This window comes from Sinocyclocheilus anshuiensis, unplaced genomic scaffold (genome assembly GCF_001515605.1).
Source record: "Sinocyclocheilus anshuiensis isolate Anshui unplaced genomic scaffold, SAMN03320099.WGS_v1.1 scaffold282, whole genome shotgun sequence".
Classification (NCBI taxonomy): Eukaryota; Metazoa; Chordata; class Actinopteri; order Cypriniformes; family Cyprinidae; genus Sinocyclocheilus; species Sinocyclocheilus anshuiensis.
In genome coordinates this window covers 648,984-672,123 of record NW_015544154.1, presented here as the reverse complement: position 1 = coordinate 672,123, position 23,140 = coordinate 648,984, and the positions used below count along the sequence as shown (strand labels likewise).

The 23,140-nt window shown below is 37.5% G+C and overlaps 1 protein-coding gene across 5 annotated transcripts in view; it reads left to right on the top strand.

The window, feature by feature from the left end:
* LOC107695348 (microtubule-associated protein 1A-like) overlaps positions 1-22,279 on the top strand; it is a 28,279-nt gene extending 6,000 nt beyond the window's left edge. The window contains exons 3-8 of one of the 5 annotated variants that reach the window (XR_001634986.1): positions 11,308-11,390; positions 11,522-11,662; positions 11,770-18,760; positions 18,865-19,097; positions 19,306-21,989; positions 22,020-22,279. Coding sequence is in view for 4 of the 5 variants with exons in the window: in XM_016495223.1 (XP_016350709.1) it covers positions 11,308-11,390; positions 11,522-11,662; positions 11,770-18,760; positions 18,865-19,097; positions 19,306-19,461 (7,604 nt within the window). In the remaining variant the exon portion in view is untranslated. Of the gene's footprint in view, positions 1-11,307; positions 11,391-11,521; positions 11,663-11,769; positions 18,761-18,864; positions 19,098-19,305 lie in introns of all 5 variants that reach the window. The other 4 variants (XM_016495223.1, XM_016495221.1, XM_016495222.1 and 1 more) reach the window with 4 other exon arrangements.
* Positions 22,280-23,140: the final 861 nt, after the last annotated feature.

Genomic DNA, 23,140 nt, shown 5'->3' with positions numbered 1-23,140 from the left:
CACAACCTATAAAAAGCATGCCCATCCCAGTTGCTTGACAAGAATAATAATGTTTTTATAATAACATAATAAAATGTTTATTATATGTCAGTGGGAGATGTATTTGTCCATATCCTGCCATCTGGATCATATCTGCAGACTGACTTGCTGGTTATGTTTACAGTGCGTTATAGGAACTGAAAGGCAGAAGTGTAAATACATTTTTTCTGTAATGATAGCAGGGGAGCTGCTCCCTCTTCTCATAGCACACAGAGTGGCTTCCTCCACTTCACCTTGGTCTCTGACAGGTGGCAGTCACTGCTGCTCTGTTCTGTACAGAAATCACTTTCATTGTTTTAGTCAGCAGTGGAAGGATGAAGGATGAGGACTGAGCATGCTCCGTACGGCTGTCTGCCACTCCTGCAGCTGTGCTAGGAATACTGATCTGGACGTGAGTGCAGTGTCATCATGGCTGACTGCTTGTAAATGTCAGAGCACAAAACGCAGTGACTTTTAGTTAATGCAAGGTTTTTAAGCACATGAATAAGAGCAGTTTTAACTTTGTTCTTTTCCTTGTAGGATGGAAATTAAATGTATTTAATATAAGCCCTATTTTAAATGTGTAAATCAAAATATGCTGGATATTTTAATATAGATATGATAAATAATAATATGTAACCAGTACATAATTCTTTGTTTGTTTGTTTGCTTGTGGGAAGAACATTTCCTATTTAATGTATGAATAAAAATATGCCAGATAATTTAATATATATCCAGTCACAATATTGTAATAATAATAAATCCATAATACTGTCTTTCTGTCTGTCTGTCTATCTATCTATCTATCTATCTATCTATCGTCTGTCTGTCTGTCTGTCTGTCTGTTGTTTGTTTGTTTGTTTGGTTGGTTGTTTGCTTTTTTCTATCTATCTATCGTCTGTCTGTCTGTCTGTCTGTCTGTCTGTTGTTTGTTTGTTTGTTTGGTTGGTTGTTTGCTTTTCCATTGGACTTATCTCAATTTATAGCTACACAAAGCAGTACAGAGCAGGTTTTCATTGTAGCAACATTGACTCATGTGTGAGGCCTTTAGTATCTTTTTTAATATATAGATTACATTTGTTTTGAAAAGAAAGCCTGCAAGTTCTAAGCAGGAGAGCAAGATTTGTGCTTCTAAGTGCTGCTGCTGAATTCCCATATGACCTTTTTTCTCAAGAGGAAAAGTGCAAGAGATGAGACATGAAAGCAACCTCCGGCAACAATTCGATTGAATAGACTCCAGGACAAGTGAATATAAGTCAGGGATTTCTTTAGACCAATGCATTAAGTACATTTAAAAATTGCAATGTATGTTATTAGAAAATTATATATTTTTAGATAAAAATAAATAAAATTACTGTATTGATACTGATGATGAAAGTGTATTATAGACTTCCCATATGTGTTGCTATTCCCTTATGAGTGGTTGCCTCTTGAAACTTCAGCCGGGGATTTTACAAGCGACACAGATGGATGGGTCCTTGAACAATCGTTACAGATCCCTTTACCTCCCTAGAGGCAGCAGGGAGGAGGCTGGAATGGTCACCATGGCCCCAGCTGTCTCGGACATTGTTCAATTCATTTAGATTTTTCAGCACCATGCCGCACGTTAATAACTGTGACCACAGCTCACTGCTGTAATAGCTCTTATGTGTAGCACGTTTAGTTGTAAAAGCCTCCAAATATGCAGTTGGGACTTAATTGCATGAGTTTCTATGTGATGCTCAGAACATAATTAAGTCAATAACCAGAGGAAATTGACAGGGTGGAGAAAAAAGAGTGATGAGTCAATCAGAGGTGCAACTGCAACCCCCTCTGCACTGATAGAAACACTAGGAGATGCTGCGTTCTAATTCAATAGCTTTTACACTTGTTAATGAAGATTTAATCTTGTTATATAATATGTGAGTTTAAATGCAGTTAGTTAACAGTTGAAGTTATTTATACCATAATTTCTCCATAAAAAAAAAAGTGTGGAAACAATTTTCACTGAGAAATTGCTAAATTTCACAATTAATTACAAAGAAACAAGTAGCACATTAAATTAAACCTTTTGAAGTAGAAAGACTGAAATTGTATTTTCTTGTAAAACGTATCCCAGTAAGCTTAGTTTTTTTTACAGTGATACTCTGAGAAAAAAGGTGCAAAGCTGTCTCTGGGGTGGTACCCAAAGGTATAAAAGCTAAAAGGGACATCTTTGTACCTTCTTTACCCCCAAATTGTACATATTAGTACCTTAAAGGTATGTATCACTACCTTAAAGTTAGATAATAGTACTTTAAAAGTACATATTGGTACCTAAGGTGTGAATATTAGTTACCATTGAAAGGGTACCACCCCAGTGACAGTTTTACATGTAAAGAATGTTATTATGAAATCATAAAATAGTACATCGGATGCTAAAAACGTATGTCCAAGTAACATTTGTTACTGCAAAATCTAATCTTGGAGATCCACAACACTTAACGTGGAACTGATTTTCACAGACAGCACTGAAACTTGAGCTGTTAAGTGAAGTGTTGATTTGTGATTATCTCACCTTAATGTTAGCACAGGAAATGCAAATCTTGTCTTAGACATTATAGCATATAAGAGTATAAATCTCTTCACTTATGAAGCCAAAGCAGAGAGGGCTTTTTACAAGGGTCCAGTGTGTTTTCTAGCGTTGATTAATAATTCAAGATGGGCTATTGATCGTGCTTTTATACCACTGCAGTCTGCACATGAACACTGAGCGTCAGCATGCTGCTCAGGCAACTCCAGTCTGCTTGATGGTGGCATTGATTGCAGGGCTGGATCTTGCACCACACGCACCACAGTGAAACCTGAGCCCACGCCCAGACCTTGACCAAAAGTCTTAGGAGAGGCGGGGGGTTATTGTTGTAGTAGGCAAAACCAGAGTTCCCTACTGTGTCCCTACTGTGTAATAGTGTCTGCAAAGAATTTTGACCATGGAAAGACATTTGAAATGCTTGCAGAAGGTCCTTCGCAATCTACATTTTTCTCTTACAAAATTCTGCAGAAGAGGCTTTAAATCTGCAGTAATGTGCTAATATATTACCATTTAGTAAGAGCAAGATGTTATCATGGGACTGTACTGAAAGGATGAAATAAATGAGATAATTCAAGAGATGGACACGGGCTGTCTAGCATTAAGGGCGGGGCAGCCAGACTGCTGCTTTGAACAGTTGCTTAGGATATGTCTGGAAGTGTCTATTTATAATCATGTAATAGCATCTATTTAAATTTGATTTAACAAATGCAAACCCCTTTTATAGCAGCTAGATGCATTCATCACCTCGAGCTATTAAAAACACACTCCCTCAATTAAAACCATTTTCCAATGGGATTAGATAAATCATAATTTCCTCATATTTATATCTAATTTTGGTTTAGTTTTTAATGTAGTATAAATATTCTTCTTTGTTTTGTTAGTTTTAATCTCCGGATCTGACAGCATCCTCACCCTCTTACTGTAAACACAATTCTGCACTGGCTCACTGTCAAAGAGGTGGTCAGAGTCCGGCAGACTGTCTGCGAGAGAATGCTGATGGAGTGCATTTAATGGGTCAGATTTTGGCAGTCTTGCCCTGCAGCTGTCGGTCTGGGATCAGCTGTACATAAACTACTAAATGGCCCGTCCTTGCCATTCGTGACCATTACAGCACACGGTGAGGCTGAAAAATATAGAATTGGTCATGTTCATGTTGAGCTGTTATAGTATGTCCAACTCTTTTACATTATTCATGTTGATGTTATGGTGCTAAGTGGAAATTAGTGTTTTCCTGTTCTGTCATAGTTTTGTTAACAGAGCCTCTCGATTTGCTGAAGAGCTGTTTTTTGCATTGTATTGAAAGTTATTTATTAGACAGGAGGAAAAAATATTTTAAGTTTACATTTTGCTGTGTAAACTCCAGCCAGTCTCGAGAGATTTTGGTTTGCGTTTTGCAATCTTCAAGGTCAGAATTTGTTTATTATTATTATTATTATTATTGTTATTATTATTCAGCATTATTGATTAGGTAGCGAACTGTAATGAGCCAACATTAGAATAAAAATTGAATTAAAAGTGGTGAAAGTTGTTTTTCTCACCTCCTTATAAAGGCATACTATTGCTTTAATATTGAAAATTGAAATTGAAATAGATAAATAAATATCATTTTATTTATAGAGTGCTTTTCAGGGTGCTCAAATAAGCTTGAATAGTTGTTTGTACTAAACTGACCAAGGTATTTCCTAGTGTAGAAAAAAAAAAGATCAACTGAATGTAAAACTAGGGTGAATACAGGTGAACTAGAACACTTTGAAATGCTTCCTCAGACTGAGACAGACCTAATCTTTACTTGTGTTCACCCTACATCTTATTTATAAATGACTTATATATTCAAGGTCGAAATAACTGACACAGAAATGTAGACTGAAATGCTATCACGTTGTTGCATATTTCTCATTCTTCAAGTGTCGTCCTCATTCGTAGTATGTGTGTGAATCCAGGCTCATAGGCCACGCCCACTCCCTCTCGCGCACTCGCGCTCTCGATGCACGATACGCACAGCTCAGCATCAGCAACGGTAGGTCTAATCTGTCATACAATTCTTCAAATATTTGGTTACTGGCATATGGTTCAAATGTCTTTCTGTCTGATCGAGGTTATTCATTCATGAAAGGTGCAGTATTGCTGATCTCGTGTCGTATCAGCCTTCCCTTTACACGGGCGGTCTAGGCGTGTGTATCGGTTCTGGTTTGTTCACGGATTTGTCTGCAGGTTTATTTATCTAAAGGTCGCAAAAACAAGCCGTTTTAAAGCAGGTATGATTATGCCATCAATGATAGTGAATGAATGTAACGTTACGTGTTTGCACTCAACTGTAGCTTACAAGGAATCAAATATGCTAATTCAATAAGCAAATATCGTAGACAGCATAAACGAGAGAATTTTGGATGAGAAAAAGAAGTTTATTCATGACTTGTTTCCTCACTAGATTTTGTTTTCTATATTTAAGTTAATTTTCATGAGCCACTACATGTTTGATCACGGAGCTAACATTTTTGATAACCGTACGATTCCGCATATTGCCAGAAATCGCTGGTTAATTTGTTGGAAACACATGATTATTTTAGCCTGACCCAGATCTTAACTGTGTTTCTGATTATTTTGGGATGAAGCAGGCCATCTGAGGAAGCTGTGACTGTATCTTAAAGATTAGTTCATTAGATATCTCTGTGAAGCAGAAACAGGTTGATGTACTGTTCTCTTTATACGCAGTAAATAACTGCATCTTAAAGGGATAGTTCATGAAAATTCGGTCATGATTACTTTTCAAATGCTAATGACTGAAACACATCAGGAGGTATTTGGCAGAATGGCATTGAATTGAACAAATATAATCTCTGGGGGAAACATCAACATCTTGTTTCACAGAAAAAAACAAAGTCATAACTGTTTGGAACAACATGATGACAAAATATTCATTTTTTGGCTCAACAGTCATTTTAAAGGGGTCATATGATGTTTCTTTCTTTGCGTGAACATTTGGGCGGCGTTATGCAAATCTTCCCACATAGTGAGGTAGACATGTGGGGGCGTGTTAGAACGAGCCGTTTTAGGTAGGCGTGGTTGACTCTTAACTTTTATAAAGAATATCTCTTTGGATTTGAGACTTTAGTCTTTGCAACTTTACAGATCTTCTTTATGCACCAAGAGCTTGTAACATTTCAAAGAGAGGAAAAATTGAAATCGCATCATATGACCCCTTTAAAGAGACACATATTTGTCATGTGAAAGGATTATGCGAATGTTGCCTTCAGTATTCATCTTTTTTATATGCTTATAACATTTCAGTTGAGCTGAGTCTATTAAGTGCTGCTTGTGTTTAGAATGGCAGTGATTGAAATATATCCGCTGCTATCGCTAAAGAACGATCAGCCATTTGCTTTGCTGAGGTCAGCGTTATTGATGGGAGGCCAGAAGGATTTTGCTTCAGCACCACCCTGTTCCAGTTCCAAATGACTGTTTGTGTGTTTTTACCAGCCATTTTACACCTGTGTAAACAATTTTGTTTAAAGAGCAAGGCAGGACCAAAAGCACAAGCAATATTATTGTCCCTGGTCATTAATCCTCAAAAGCGATTATGGATGCAAATCATTTCTGCATCATTTTAAATGGTCCCTTGAAGCTTTCAGCTTATCTGCATGTAACAGATAATTTCCAAAATGGGCACTTTAGGGCCAATGCCCCTCTGTGCTTTGTACAATTTATCCCTTTTAGTCATTTATTGCATCTAAATTAGCCATTTGTATAAACTCAACTCATATTCCTCGTTCATTGGCTCCAGCTGTTTACAGCATAATGGGTCCATTACACCGCAGGAGCACATACATATGAATGAGAGCTCAGCACTTGTCTTTCTTTGCTATAAGGAGACTTTATCTCCCCTGCTTGTTAACAAGTAATTTGATTGACATAAACTTGTTGCTGTGGTTTCAAAGGCACGGATAGGACATTTTAGTGGTCAGAATTTCACTGCTATGGGTAGGATGAGGTGGCTTTAATAAGATTACAGATGCTTATTGAATCACTATCCCTAGATAACTGTTTAAAAATGATACACACCTCGTCTCTCTCTCCCTGTCTCTTCGTATCACACAGTGTGATTCAGAGGCAGCTGAATAGTGATCAAGGACAGGGCAAAGATAGAATGAGATAACATTGTCTCAACAAATGTAATACTTCATACCGAAATTTAGTGGTCACTGTTGTGATCAAGGACTTGAAATGATTAAAATGGTCATCCTACAAAAGCATAAAATGTTTAAAATTTAAAAAATTCTCTTTAGTGATAATGATGTGATGAAAAATTCAGCCATGAGACAATCACATTTAGCCTACACTTCATCTTGCCAATGAGTGAAGAACCAGAATTGCAAGTATAGTTTCAGCTGTCAGGATCAAGTTTTTTTTTTTCTGGTGGCAAAGCTAAATTAGACCTCAGATGTTGTTCATATGGCCAAATCTTCTTTGAAATAATTATATTTTTACTCAAAGGCACGTGTCACTGTTCCAAAATTAGCTAATGTGAGATTTTGGAATGAAGATTCTGGAGGCATAGTGAGTTCAAAAGCAAATCTTAAGTGAGACTTTAAAACTGTTTAAGCCTGTGAAGCAATCAATCAGTCTTACTAATTTCTTCCCACTGAAAGCATGTGTCAGTCGCCTGGATCGTTTGTTTATCATTTAATCCTAAAAGCCAAAATTGCTTGTGAAGCTTAAAATGCACAGAGTAAAGGTATTTTCTGGATTGCTATCAAATCTAAGATTGACTTTTATCAAATTAGTCTTAGCAAGTGTAAAATACATCTGACCCCATTTGTTTTACATGTTTTACATTCTCAGTTGAGTGATACTGAATTAGCTAATTTTAGAAACCATCTGCTAAGCTGCTAAATACTGTTACTGTGTACATGACTCAAGTGCATATACATCACTTATGGATATACATTGCTCTGAAATACTATGGACAATTTATATATTTTCCGGTCCTTAAATAGCAAAATTTCATACTATCCAGATCATAAAAAGCAGAGCAAATGTTCAGTGAAGTGACCTGATTATTTGACACTATTGGACTGATAATTATGGGATGAACTCTATTCTTAACCTTGTTAAAAGCAAGCCAATAACTCGTAGAATAACCCAGACTGGTTAACAGTTTGTGCAAAGTGCTAAATTTAACGGTTTGCTCCACAACAAAATGACTAAGGAGGTGTTTAATAATGTCGTGTAGAATTCTTCAGCATGTTTTCAGATGCACAGTCATCAGTAGTTAGCTGGGGCCTAGTGCTACAGTCCATACATAGCAAATGACTAGGGATTTGAAAATGTGGGCATTGTGGGCATTAGTATTACATTTACTGTATACTGTAAATTAGACCAATGCATCTAAGAAAAATCTTTCTTTCTAAGAAATAATTTTCTTATAAAAAACATTTAATCTGACATGAACTACAGCAGAATTTGCAAATGCATTTTTTGTTTTAGAATGGTAGTAAGGTAAAGGTGCGTTTATGCTCAATGTCACAGGAGACCATGCAGCTGATTTAGCTGCTCATAACCTTATCTGTTCTCTGTCTCAAAGTGAAAGCACATTTGAAGGTCATGTTGTCAGCTGTCCCAAAGCATCTTGTTAGTTGTGTAGGAAAAATGTCTTAATGATGTCAAATGTCTGGAAGGATAAAACTCAACCTAGCATATAAAGGACTGGAATTATTTGGAGTTAAATATAGCAGGCTGCAAATCCCTAAAAGGTTTCTGCTTTCAAATAAACATTCAAAGTGAAATTATGCTGTTAAAAGAGTCTGAAGGTTAAACTGGGTTAGGACTATTTGTAGTCCACTGCTACCATCCAGAGTCCATTGTATGATCTTACAGGAGTGTAGAGTTTTTAACTAATCTATGTTATGCCAGAAAAAAATATGGTTACAATTTATTTTAAGGTGTCCTTGTTCCAGTGTAATTATACATTTAAGTACTGAGTAATATTAATTAACTACATGTACTTACTACATGGTTAGGGTTAGGATTACGGTTTGGTTTAGGGTTACTTGCATGTAATTATGCATAATTAATTGTTATTATAATAGTAAGTACATGTAACATATGTAACAAGGACACCTTAAAATAAAGTGCTACCAAAAATATTTTGTTTATTCATATTTTTTTTCCATTTCAAACTACTATCTGATCCACACTGGTTTGTTCAGTTTTTTTTTTTTCATGTAGCCTATCTAAAATCAGATTACATGTAAAATATATATATTTTTTATTTTGTGGTAGACAAAAGACAATTTCCAGACAAGTAAACTGAAAAGTAAATTTTTCAAGCTCATCACATGTTTATCATGCTATGTACATTACGCTACTGAGAGTGTGAGAAGGCTAGTTAAAGGTATTCAAAATAAACAAAGAAACAAAGGCGTACCTTCCGGTCGTGAGTATGTGGAGTAAAGCAGCGCTGTTTTATCATACTTGATACATTTGAAAGTTCTCTTATAATGCTACTCTGTGCGGTCGTCACCGGTCTATTAAAACACACAACATATTAAAGCGTCTTTGGTGTTTCCATGTTTTCTACAATGAAATCGGAAATCGAGGGGTTATGACTAGTGGCATTTTTCAAATATCGGCATCGGCCGATAAGTTTTTCTGTTTAGCCGATGCGTTCTAGGCGGGACTTTTATTTAATTTATTTGAGCACACAGTGCTCACATTCTCCTTGTTCGCTGTCATCGTTCAGTTCTGTCTAATACGGATAGAAGTCTGTCTAATAATCCAATAGAACTGTTAAACAAAGGAATTAAAATGTATACAAAAAGTATTATAACGATTGCTTTTATATTATTAGTAATAGAAAGGCAAAAATTATAATACTTTCTCGTTTGCAGTCAGCATTCAGCAAACACGCATTTACAACATTTAAACAAATCTTTGAATGGCTAATGAAAATTTCATTGAATGCTTAGATAGGTGTCGTATTCCCATAGGTAGATGGGGATCAGCTGAAGGTCAGCTGATGCAAGCTTGACTAACGTGACCTGCCAGAACTAACGCTACGCTTGATGTATACAAAAAGTATTATAATGATTGCTTTTATATTATTAGTAATAAAAAGGCAAACATTATAATACTTTCTCGTTTGCCGTCAGCATTCAGCAAATATGCATTTACATCATTTTAACAAATCTTTGAATGGCTAATGAAAATGTAATTTCACAAACCTTGCAAACTTATTCGAATCCAGTTGTGAGGTCTTGTGAAGTGTGCATGTGACCTGCATGATCGCGTGTTCTCTGCGTGACTTTTGGTCCGTGAAAATTGAATGCATTAAGCATTAAATTTATGATTTCAAATTATGCTGTGCTTTATGCATTTGCTCACTTGTCATATTCATGTGATTTTCACTGTGTGCTGTATGTAAAATGAGTGTTACCTTGGCTTTATTTGGAAAAAATATGATTCCCAATGTATAAATTTCCAATGTACAAATTTCCCAGAATACTGAGTGCTCTGTTGGTTACAGTTTACTACCTTTTTAATTATATTTGTATTAAAGGGGTGGTTCACTGTGGAAAAGAGTGTTACCTTGGCTTTATTTGGAAAAAATATGATTCCCAATGTATAAATTTCCAATGTACAAATTTCCCAGAATACTGAGTGCTCTGTTGGTTACAGTTTACTACCTTTTTAATTATATTTGTATTAAATATTTATTTATTTGTGGAAAATACTTTGTCATCTAAAGTATAAGTATGTTTATTTTACATATTTATTTTTTAATCCATTTTCAAATGATTTCAAATTTCTTAAATATGAATTAAAATAAATACATTTATATCGGCCATCGGCCACCCTGCTTTCCAAGATATCAGCATTGGCTGTCAAAAAACCAGTATCAGTCGACCACTAGTTATGACGTCATTGGCAGGCGACACAGTGACACTATAGACACGGTCCGTGTCACTAGTTAAAATTGCTTATTTCTCTGGATTTAAACATTCTTCTAAACATTTGGGATAATGTAAGTACACAAGTCAGCAAAATATATAACACTGTTCTAGTGGTTTTTGGATTTTTTTATAAAAAAATCTTACATATTGTGCCTTTAAATCATCAGTGTGCTATTTAAGTCCAAACGTCCTTGTTCCTTTCTCACTGCTGTGAAAATGACCCTATAAATATCCTATAGAAAGATCTAAAGCAGTGACCTTTAAACAGCCAATGAGAGGTTTATGCTTATTATAGCCTAATAATGCACGGGGTCATAGACGTGTTTGTATGTTTCAACTGTACAATGCTGGATTTACATTTTCAGCTAGAGAGAGGATTTTTTCACCCTTTCAGAAATGCTGCAATGCGTCGCGCAGCACCAAGACTAGGTCAGTGTAACGTGGCTGCCAGCAGTCGCCAGCTCACTATCCCCATGGCAACAGGCAATAGATTTGCTTGCAGAAGCTTTGCAATATTGTTTTGATTGCATGGAATTGAGAAGACTGCTTTCACGGGATTAGTGTACTCTTGCACAGCAGCAGGAAGAGACAAAGAATAGTGAATAAACAGTAATGAAATGCATGAAGGCAGTGATTGTATCATCCCAATAGGGTGCAAGGTTTTATCTCTGATTTTTCACAGTATAAAATGCTTTAACAAAATCTTTGAAATAAATAATATTGTAAGTAAATATGGCGTATGCCATATTAAGCATTTAGTGTTTTTAACGCCACTTAATTTTTTTTTAGGACAGAGACTTTTGCAATACAAGAGTGATGTCCTTGAGACTGTTGTGTTGGTGAATCCTTCTGAGGAGAATATTGCTATAGAAGTAACTATAAATAAACCATTGTGTTTTTTTACCTCTCCAAGTTCTCCCAAATTTTTTATTTGCATGCAACCATATAACCATTTAAGATATATGTCAAACATAACAGTAAATGCATTCTCTTTCTTTTATAGTTCAGAACACTGCTCTGTGACTCAGCAGGACATAAGTTATTGGTCCTAAGTGGGCAAAGTACTGAACAGAGCACTGATATTATCCTGCAAAGTGGAGTGTTTGGCTGGAAAAAATTCTCTGACATTCTCTCAAGTTGTAGGGTAAGTGGCTACTACACCATTATAGGTCCCATAATAGTTCACAGCACTTTACATTTTTTAATTTTTTAATTGAACTTTAAGAAATATTTTGATTTTTTTCTCTGTAGATTAAAGATATCTTAAACCAGCCATCTGCAAGTCAGCAAGCCTGTTTGACTGTGTCCTGTAAAGGAGAAGGGGGCTGGAGCTCCCTAGGGTACGTACAGGAGCAGAGCATACTCAAGTACAGACTGAACCCAGAGCCCGTGCTGCCTGAGATGGAAGGGGTGAGCGAGTTTACAGAATATGTCTCTGAGACAGTGGATGTTCCCTCTCCTTTTGAGCTCCTGGAACCACCAACCTCAGGAGGGTTCCTGAAGTTGTCCAAACCATGCTGCTATATCTTTCCTGGAGGACGGGGCGACTCTGCTTTGTTTGCAGTCAATGGTTTTAATATTTTAATCGATGGTGGATCAGACAGAAAATCTTGCTTCTGGAAGCTGGTCAGACATTTGGATAGGATTGATTCTGTTCTCCTTACCCACATAGGAGCAGATAATCTCGCTGGTATAAATGGACTGTTACAGAGAAAAATAGCAGAGCAGGAGGAAGAGAAGAGCCGTGGTTCTAATACTTATGGAGACTGGATGAAAAACCTGATCTCACCAGAACTTGGTGTTGTGTTCTTTAATGTTCCAGACAAGCTGAAGGCACCTGAATCCACGCTGAAAGCAAAGAGGAGCATTGAGGAGGCCTCTCTCACATTGCAGTACCTTAACAAACTGGGCATCAAACCTGAGCCTCTATACAGAGTTATGAGCAACACAATTGAGCCTTTAACACTCTTTCACAAGTTGGGTGTTGGCAAACTTGACATGTATATTCTAAATCCTCTCAAGGACAGTAAGGAAATGCAATTCTTCATGCAGAAGTGGGCTGGTAACAGTAAAGCTAAGACTGGTATTGTCCTGGCCAATGGCAAAGAGGGTGAGATTTCAGTTCCTTACCTCACATCAGTGACAGCTCTGGTTGTGTGGGTACCTGCCAGTCCAACAGAAAAGATTGTCAGAGTGCTGTTTCCTGGAAATGCCCCACAAAACAAAATATTTGAGGGTCTGGAAAAGCTGAGGCATCTAGATTTCTTGCGATATCCAGTAGCCACTCAAAAGGACATGTCATCTGGAGTTCCACCTCCACTGATTAAACAAACTAAAATGAAGCCGAGAACTGATAGCAAAGAAAGTCTTAAATCATCCCCTAAAATGTCTTCCACTACAAAAGCAAGCAAGAAAGAGGCAAATGAAGATATTGAGTCAAAGAGTGACTCTGTAAAAGAGAACAAAGTTGAAAAGAAAGATAAGAAAATAAAAGAGGCTGTTAAAACTCCCAAACCACTTAAACCTAAGACAGCATCACCCGATTCACGTAAGCAGGAGAAAAAGAAGCTGCAGAGAGAAAAGTCTCCTAAAAAACATATCAAGGAGAAAGCATCTAAGATGGAGGAGAAGAAAGATCAGGAAAAGAAAGACACAAAGAAAGAAAAAACAGATGTAAAAAAAGAGGACGGTAAAAAAGAACCCAAAAGTAAGGAGGAGAAGAAAAAAGAAAAAGAAAAAATTAAGCCAGAGTTGAGAAAAATCACAAAACCTGACTTGAAGCCCTTCACCCCTGAGGTCCGGAAGACTCTGAACAAAGCAAAGGTTCAAGTAAAGCCTAAAACAGAAAAAACTAAAGCTGCAAAAGAGCAAGAAAACAGGCCAGCTGCTAAGCAAGCTTCAGTAGAGAAACAGGAGAGTGTCAGGTCCTTAGTCTCCTCCCCAGAAGATCTTACCAAGGATTTTGAAGCCTTGCGACTGGAGGAGGAGCTTTCCAAGCGCACAGAGAGCAAAGTACTCCCAAATTTTCAATCTGCAGTGGACAGTGTTGTCCCTCACATTGAATCTCCTGATGAAGGAATAACTACAACAGATGTTGAGACAGAGTCCCCTCATGAGGAAAGGGTACCATATGGAGTAAACAAAATTAAATCCCACTCTAAAACCACTGATAGATTTGAGAATGAAGGTGCTACTACAGAAGATGACATAGAGGATGACTATACCACAAAACTGAAAAGTGCTACAACATCTGACTTTTTGGAGATGGGCGAAAATAAAGAATGGCAAGAAAAAGCAAAAGAAGAAGAGAAAGAGCTTGAAATGAAACCTAAAAAGAGTGACAGTGAAGAAGAAGAGGATGTGATTGAGAAAGCAGAGCTAGAGAAGGCAGAGGAGTTAGTGCATGAAGAGGAGCTCAAGTACAAATCTGATGAGGCTAGGAAAGAAAAACTTGGAAAGGACTGGGAGACAAAACAAAGTGACATTAAATCTGCCAAACCTCTGGGTGCTGCGGAGCATGTGTCTTTCATCCAAGATGAAACCATTCCAGGTTACTCTGAGACAGAGCAGACCATTTCTGATGAAGAGATTAATGAGGAAACAGAGGAGCAAATGCCACATCTTCAATATGATGTCAGCTCTTATGAGATCTCAGTTCCTGATGAACCAGGGACGTTTGACACCATTCATGGCATGAAACCACCAACCATATCTGTTGCTTCTGAGTTATCATCAAAGGGTTTTGCAGTAGACCAGGAGTCAGTCCTATCAGCTTACGCAACCAATATAATTGTGGCTCCATTGGCTGAAGAAGAGCATATATCATCAGCCACATCCATCACTGAATATGACAAATTATCATCTTTTGCAACATCTGTTACTGAAGATCAGTCTATAGCATCCGTGACAGCACCACCTACTGAAGATGCAGGGAAAAGCTCTTTATACTTAGATACTGTAAATAGTATACCATCATTTGTACAGACAGATGCCACTCAAAAAAAGGAGTACCACCACTCTGCTGGAACTATTTCTCCAACTTCTTCCTTAGAGGAGGATAAGTGTTTTAAATCTCCTCCTTCAGAAGAATATCAACCCATTGTGCCAGAAACAGAAAATGCAGTGAAGGCTACTGTTCCCACAAATTATGAGGATGAAGAAGATGAGGAAGAAGATGAGGATCAGACACCGAATGTTGATATGCCACTTGGAAAGATCCATGAGGGTTATGCATCTGCTGCCATGCTCCAAGACACTGAACAAGCTTCTAATAAATTTCCCACATCAACAGCACCTATTTCTCCTCAGATGATGTATGTTAGCACACAAGAAAAAGATGAAAAGGAAATCTCACTCTCTAAGGATGAATCTAAATTGGGCACCTCTGAGAAAAGTTTGTCCTTCTCACCAAATTTGCCTTGCACCTCAGAGACAAGTATTATTTCAGAGAGTGAAGAAAGATGCCTCAGCCCAGATGACAGCACTGTGAGGTTCGCCTCACCTACACAATCAGGACCGACCAGCAGTAGCTACTCTCCCACTGAGGAGAGGTCACAAAAGCCACTGATTATGGACAAAGAGGAAAAACTAGATAAGGAGACTTTTGATTCTCAGATGTGTTTGGCCCAAGAGGTTCCTGCTGACAAAAAGTCTGTGAAAATAACTGATGATGAAGTGGATCCTTTTGGAAAGGAATTCTCCAGCACGAAACCTGCATTATATGACTCAGAAGAGGATGAAGAGGAAGATAAAGAGGATTATTATGGAAAAAGAAGCTATAACGTGTGTGGTAAAACTAAATACAAAGAGGAGAGGGAGTGCAATTTTCTTGATGAAGAAAACTCTGAAGAGACATCACCCCTAAAAGAGGAGAAGCAGTTTGAAAATGAGAAAGATTCTATGGATAAGGAAGATAAACCACAAAATGTGACCTACTTGGGCCATGAGTGCAAATCCCAGATGCTCAGCTCAGGAGAGGAAGATGAAAGTGAAACTGAGGATGGTACTTACTCAAGCATAAAAGTACCACAGGGCAAGTTAGATTCCATGTCAGCAAGCCAAGGCAAAAAAGATGCGTCATTCACAGAGATAGACGACCCAAAAGTGATTTCTAAGGACAGCGATAAAAGTGTTAACTTCAGCTTGTATTCCTTCCCTGAGTGTGAGAAGGGCCTCAAAGGTGAATTTGAGAGGGTGGTTAGGCAAGATACACCCTACGTTGGGAAAAGCTTTACATACTCTGATGTGTACGACAGTAAATCAAATTCAGTGGATTCCTACTCTCCAAATCTGCCAACGGAGCACACTTTTGATGATACTGATGTTACTTTAAAGAAAACAGAAAAGGAGGAATCCCTAGATTCGTCCACTGGCAAGATTTCTGACCTTAAAGCATCAGATGAAAAGGAAACATCATCAACTTTATATAGTGAAACACAAAGTATATATGGGACACCAGAGTTAAAGGATACATCCGAAGGAACATTTTCTGTGAAAATAAATAAAGTTGAAGAAAAGACAACTGCGAAAAACTCATCTTTTTCAGCAGATAGAGACCCATTTTCAGTTAAATTTGAAAAGTCTGATTTCAGTGGATTGGCAGAGGGTGGTGCATCACAGTCAGGCCATTATGCAACGGACAGCTTCATCTCTGCTCACAGTGCTAAAAGTTCTATGTTAGGCCAATTTACATTTGGCACAAAAGAAATCGTGGCTGGAGACATGAAGATGTTTGCTGATGGAGAGGATGAAGATGAAGAAGACGAAGAAGATGAAGATGAGGATGAGGAGTATGGAGAGCATGTAAGTGATAGTGATACAGAGAAAGGTGCCAAAGACAGACAAGAAAAAGATGCCCAGCATCCTCTAAGCAGTGACATCAGCACTGTACCTACTCAATTCCAGGAAGAAAAGAAAGACACCATTACACAGCACTACAGCTTTGGCTCTGACACCTATGGGAAATCTTTAGGTTCATCGACATGTGAATCCACTCTAATCCATGAGGGTCCCAAGGACTCAGTGCAAACTGTTAAAGGTGATGCCTCACGTTTTCCTACTGAAAGTCATATTACAGGCTCATCTGGATTTGAACGTTCTTCAAGTGAGGAGAGAGATGAGTTTGTAGAAAATTATGAGAAAGATGTCAAGTCATATTTACCCCTTTCGACAAAGTCTGCTGAAGATAAATTCTCTACTCACTATGATGGCAAAGATCTTGAGTTCAACAAGCAAAAGACACCAGATGGAGCAGAGAAAAAAACAGGAGACCCTGTTTCATTGGGCTTCAATTACACAACTATGTCAGCCACAGCATATTCCTCTTCCTCTTCTTACAGTCATTCCTCATCAGCTTCAGCATCTCTGTCCACTAGCCACCAGTTTGGGGATGAGATAGAGACTCCAGCCAGTACTGGATTTGAGTACTCATCTTTCAAAGATGAACATTCACCAGTAATGGACTCACCCTTCTCTAGTTCTGGTGGGCAGGCTAAGGATGAATATTTAGAAGTGTCTGAAAAGCTGACCCCTGCAACCACTACAGCTGAATCCACCTCTAGCCTTGCAAGATTCTCACCATTATCACCATTTGAGGAGAACAAGCCTTTCCCTCCACATGCTGGTACTTGTATAGGTGATAAGAAAGAACCTGCCTACTCTACAAGCAATATCTCAGATAAAGGCCCACAAAGTCAGTGCTTTTACAAATCGGAGTGGGATGAGGACTCAAGATTACAAGCTGAATTTGGTGCGACTGGACCTTATACCTCAATGCCTCTGACCACACAGAAAGACACCATGCCTGAAGATCTGTATGGTGCTTCATCAACACTTCAATTTGAGTGCCCTGAAAAACAGTACTATGAAGACACAGAGAGTAGTGAAGAGGAGGACGATTATATGTACGAAACTGAACAGGATAAACTTCAGTACCAAAGATCTCCACTTACAGCTCAAGCAGACAAGAAAAATGCCACATTTTCCTTGGGTGAGACACTAATAAAGGACATACCTTCTGGTTTGGGAGCCACTCTCACAGATGCGCTTACCTCACATACATCCTCTTTCCCTGAGCCCACAAAACCAGACACAACAAATGGGCCTGCAGAAGTTACTTTGAGTGCACCAGAGGCTTTTGGAGGATCCAGCAAGGGGATAGGCTTGTCAAAAATAGAGATGCAAGACCAAGAATTTGATGTGAAGAAAATTAGAAGCCCAAGTGAATGGGAAATGCAGCAGCAACGAGACATCTACCCAGGAGCATCCCCACCTCTTTATCAACATGAAGATGAGTATGAAGAAGAAGAAGAGACTGAGCCAGAGCACCCAGCCCGTCCTCTTTCTCTTTCATCCAAAGACCAACCTTTCCAAACCTCCTATTACGCAGATGATCCAAGCAGACACGATGATGACTCCGACTATCCTTCAAATGTTGGTATCCGTCTACATTCATCCACAGCTTCTCCAGGCTATTCCTCCTGTGAGTACAAGCAGAGGAGAGGAGACACATCTCCATCCTTCATCAACCCAAGCTTATGTCAACTTTCCAGCGACGAAGAAAATGAGGAACAGAGAAGCCAAGCATCCGATCAACAGCAACCTTCGGGGAAGACCAGATCTCACAAACAACCTCGACACCACTCTCACAGTCATCATGGCGAGGACAGCGAATTGCAACACTTCTCTGGAGCCATGGCTGCTGGGATTAGTGCCATAGGGGAGGACACACCTCCAACCTCTGTCAGTGAGCCATTGCATTCCCAGTCAGATTCTGATGTTCCACCAGGTACGGAAGAGTGTCCATCGATCACAGCAGAAGGAAACAATGACTCTGATGAGGATGCAGATTACCTGCCTGTAGATAAATCATCTGGAGCTTATGGGGGGAAGCATTATTCATCTAGGTCGCCTGCTAAAAATCATGATCCCTTCCCATCACCAATGATGGACCCTGCTCCTTGTCCCCCTCGCCCTGATGTATGTATGGTTGATCCCGAGGCTCTGTCAAGCCTAACCGACAAACCAATCAAGAAAGATTCCAAAACCAAGGGTTTACGTAAATTAGGTAAGACTAAGTCCTCATCTCCTGCTCGCAAGACTGATGCCAGGCGGAAGAGGTCCCCAACCAAGGAGCCCTCCACTCACACCACTTCTCTTAGGAAAAAGGAAATGGAGGACGATCTTTCAAGGTCAAGCCACAACACCGGCAAAGGCCTTGTCAATGGCGTTAAGAACAGTGCAGGTATGAACATAAACATTTGAATCTGCCAATTAAGATAGAGCAGTTGTTTTATTTGCCAGCATCACACTGACAGCAAGTTTTAGTTCATTTTAATTTTCCAACAGGTTCAAATTCTGCAAAATGCAGTTCATCTGTGCCCCCCGGTCCTCCTATCTATGTGGATCTGGCCTACATTCCCAACCACTGCAGTGCTAAAAATGTGGACCAGGAGTTTTTCAAACGTGTTCGTTCTGCATATTATGTAGTGAGTGGAAACGACTCCAGCAGTGGAGAACCGAGCCGCAGTGTACTAGATGCCTTGCTAGAGGGAAAGGCACAGTGGGGATCCAATCTACAGGTATAATATTCATTAATTGCTCTCTGTGTGGTAGATGTCAGCATTGGAACTTTGTAATTTGATGGATATTTTATGGATGCTATGCATATTCATATTTTGGTTAATTTATTTGCAGTCAGTGACTCCAATGGAGAACTGAAGTGATTCAAAACAGTTCAAGTCAGCCATTATGCTATACTATTAATGTCTTACCCTGTCCTATTTGTAGGTAACATTGATACCTACTCATGACACAGAAGTGACCCGTGAATGGTATCAGCAGACCCACGAGAAGCAACAGGAGCTGAACATCATGGTCCTGGCCAGCAGCAGCACAGTTGTGATGCAGGACGAGTCATTCCCAGCCTGCAAAATAGAGTTCTAAGTTCAACATGTCTCCCAGGTTCACATCTTTATTCTCAAATGGTCCGTTACAGCCTTAATTGTAGTTTTCTCAGTGTAAAATTCTTAACCTTTTGCTTTTTAACTTTCCAAGGTTTAAACCAGCACATACTGTCTATTGCCCAAAAACACCAGTCAAATGGTATAAACCTTGATTATTATTTCTTGGTGAGGAAAGTTACTAGAGTGCAGGAGAACCGAAGGAAGACGTGCCTTTCACTGTATACTTTTCAGGGTGGCTTTTCCCTTTATGTTGTACAATACATACATACACACACACTCTTAACCTTTAGATTTTGGTCCAGGGCCCGTTTTAACTAGATTTCGTGGTTATATTCCCAGTTGTAATTTTATACTGAACAAGGTTGCCAAATGAGTGTGCTAAATACAATAACCTAGTTTACAATGACATTTAACTAAAGCACAAGTATACCTCTTCACTTATTTTTGAACAGAACACCAGAAGTTCCCTAAATACTGCAGCTCAACTAGATGAAATTCTCCTGCTTTCGTCTGATCAGTTCATGTATTGTTCTAAATGATATTGTTGCTTTGAGTCCCTGAGTTACACTACCTGCATCATCCTCTTTCATAGCTCACACATACACTCACTATATATAAAATAATCATCTAATCAAGTTATCACACATTCAGATACCTACTGTGCAAATAGCAATTGAGGCTATATACCTCAGCAGAGAGATATAACAAATACCTGGGTGCTAGAATTTCAGAAATAGGAATTTAGTAAACAAATAAGATTAACAGATTTAAAAAATAATAATTAAGATACATAAGCTAGAGATGGAGTTGTGCTGCAGCTTGTGTGTTTTGCACAAATTACTTTACATTCCTGACTCAGAGATGAAACTGCTTTGAATCTGTATAGTGGAATGATATATGGCATCAACAACAACATTAAACTGATAATAACAAAAATAATATATTGCTACTAGATCAGGACAAAATTCTGTTTGTGAACTGATGCTGAAAAACAACTGAATGAAGAATATGTTTAGATGGTATGTTTGTCAACGCTGAATAACAGTGGGAGTATTGAAATCAAATCTTATTTTGTCATTAAATGATGTATAAAATGTATGTTCACAGAGTTTATGATTGTTTTTTAGTGTTTATGAAGTTCAGAGGTGTGTTTTATTACTTATTTTATCCAATTTGGAAGAAAATTATATTCATTAGCACCTTAAAATGATTTCCCCTTGAATGCTATTGGTTATAAAATGTGTATAGGATAAAATTGCTTACTGTAAAGGAATGGAAAGAAAGGATGGCTGAGAATACAAATGTAAGCCAAAGTTTCTGGCAATAGAAATGCATGGTGTTCAATGAATAATCTACGTATGGAAGTCTTTTCTATGTCTTTGAATAGGGTTGTATGAAAGATGTGAGCCATGGATACTACACTTAAACCCATTCCAAAAATGTTATAGTGTGTTTCATGTTGTTCAAAGCACATTGTGGCTTTTATATGGCACATAAACCTTAATCTTAAACCTTACTTGCAAAAGCTCTTATTGTCCAGTCAATATACGATGAGGATATAGATGACATTTTGAAATATTAAAAAAGAGTAAATTCTTGACCACTGATTCAAAGACATAAGGCAAGATCACTACTTCTCTTTGGTCAGAATTAGCAGGATAATGGATAGAAAACATGTCATAAAACGTTTTTCTTTCTGCATTGTCAGTAGTGTAACATATAAGGCTTAAAAAGAATTGATTTGATGAAATAAATGATAGTGCTGGTTTAAGCTCTTGTCACAGAGCAGAATCAAAGATGAGAGAGATGATGATCTTATACCATTGTCTGATGAATAGAAAACTACTGTAAAAGTACTGTATGCATTGCATGTATATTACCGTGAGGTTGAACATGCATTTGAGTACTGCTATGCTTTTTGCTTGGCTTAACTCCTTTATTAAAGAAGGAAGGTTGTAAGTGAAAATTAACTTTTTTTTTTCAGTTGCATTTGAGTCCAAATTTCACAAGATGATTTAAAAAAAAATTTCAATTATGATTTTCATAGTTTTGTTTATTAGTCTATAAGATTTGATTGCTGACCTTCATCTTTGGAGAAAAGAAAAGTGCAGAGTTTTGATAAGCTGTATTTACAACAAGACAGAATATGGTTCAGCATAATTCTTTATATTTCTCTGAGGAACAATATATGAGGATTCACAGTTAATACTTGCCTCTAATGTTTTTAAGGTGCTGTAACTTTTGAGCTACTGGTTATTTGGCTGTGCTGCTGACATGGTGAAACCCAGATGTGACTCCGCAGTGCCACAGAAATTAACAAACACATACAAGTACCAGACTGCAGACTGCCAGATCAAGTGACTAGATCACTGATCACATTTTATATTCAAGATTTGTAAGTGTCCGTGTGATTCTTTTCTTTTCTTTTTCTTTTTTTTTTTAAAGATTAAGACTAAATGTAAAAAGAAAAAGAAAATAGTCATGATGTGCTGTGCAAAACATCCCTTAGTTGCAATGTTGAGTTTGCCATCTCAATAGCATCAAAACTTTGAAATATAGCATTCCATTGAGTCTAGCTGTTTAATGCATGTGACCTTAAGTTTGAACTTGTATGTAATAGTTCATAGTTATATTAAATAAAGTACTATTTTAAACATATATTTAAATGATAATTGTCTCAATTGTACTGAAAGGCACATACTGTATATCCAGGCCACGCTATAATTTCTAGCGTGCAGTGTTGTTTACAAAATGTGTACTTGGATTTATTTTAAATTTTTCATTACCTTCGCTTTCATTTCTCTTTTTTTATGTGCAATATGATGTGCTGTGCAAAACATCCCTTAGTTGCAATGTTGAGTTTGCCATCTCAATAGCATCAAAACTTTGAAATATAGCATTCCATTGAGTCTAGCAGTTTAATGCATGTGACCTTAAGTTTGAACTTGTATGTAATAGTTCATAGTTATATTAAATAAAGTACTATTTTAAACATATATTTAAATGATAATTGTCTCAATTGTACTGAAAGGCACATACTGTATATCCAGGCCACGCTATAATTTCTAGCGTGCAGTGTTGTTTAAAAAATGTGTACTTGGATTTATTTTAAATTTTTCATTACCTTCGCTTTCATTTCTCTCTTTTTTTATGTGCAATACTCTGTATCTTTCGTTAAGCTCTCTAAATGAGTGTCAACAAATATGTTGTAGAAAGGGAAACCTGATAATCACTAATAAAATATGTTAATGGGAAACATCAACCAATTTTTGCCTTTCCTTGAGTCTGCTGTCAACAAATCATGAAATGTCTCCAATGAATCTCAAATACGAGAATACAGTTAAAAGTAATAAAAGGTACATATGCCAAATATGTAGTTTGTGACATATCAGTGTTATTTTAATATCAAAGCGATTATAGTGTTTATTATTATTTTGAATGTTTTCATTGTTATGTTTTCCTTTTTTGTTGTTTTTTTTTAAATTATATTATACTAATTTATATTAGTCTTTGTTTTTTAAAGTATATTTAATTTTCATTTTTTCTTGTTGTTTTAGTTATTTTAGTACACTGGGTTTGTTCAGCAACTATATATAATAAGCCTAAGTTTATATATATATATATATATATATATTTTTTTTTTTTTTTTTTTTTTTTTT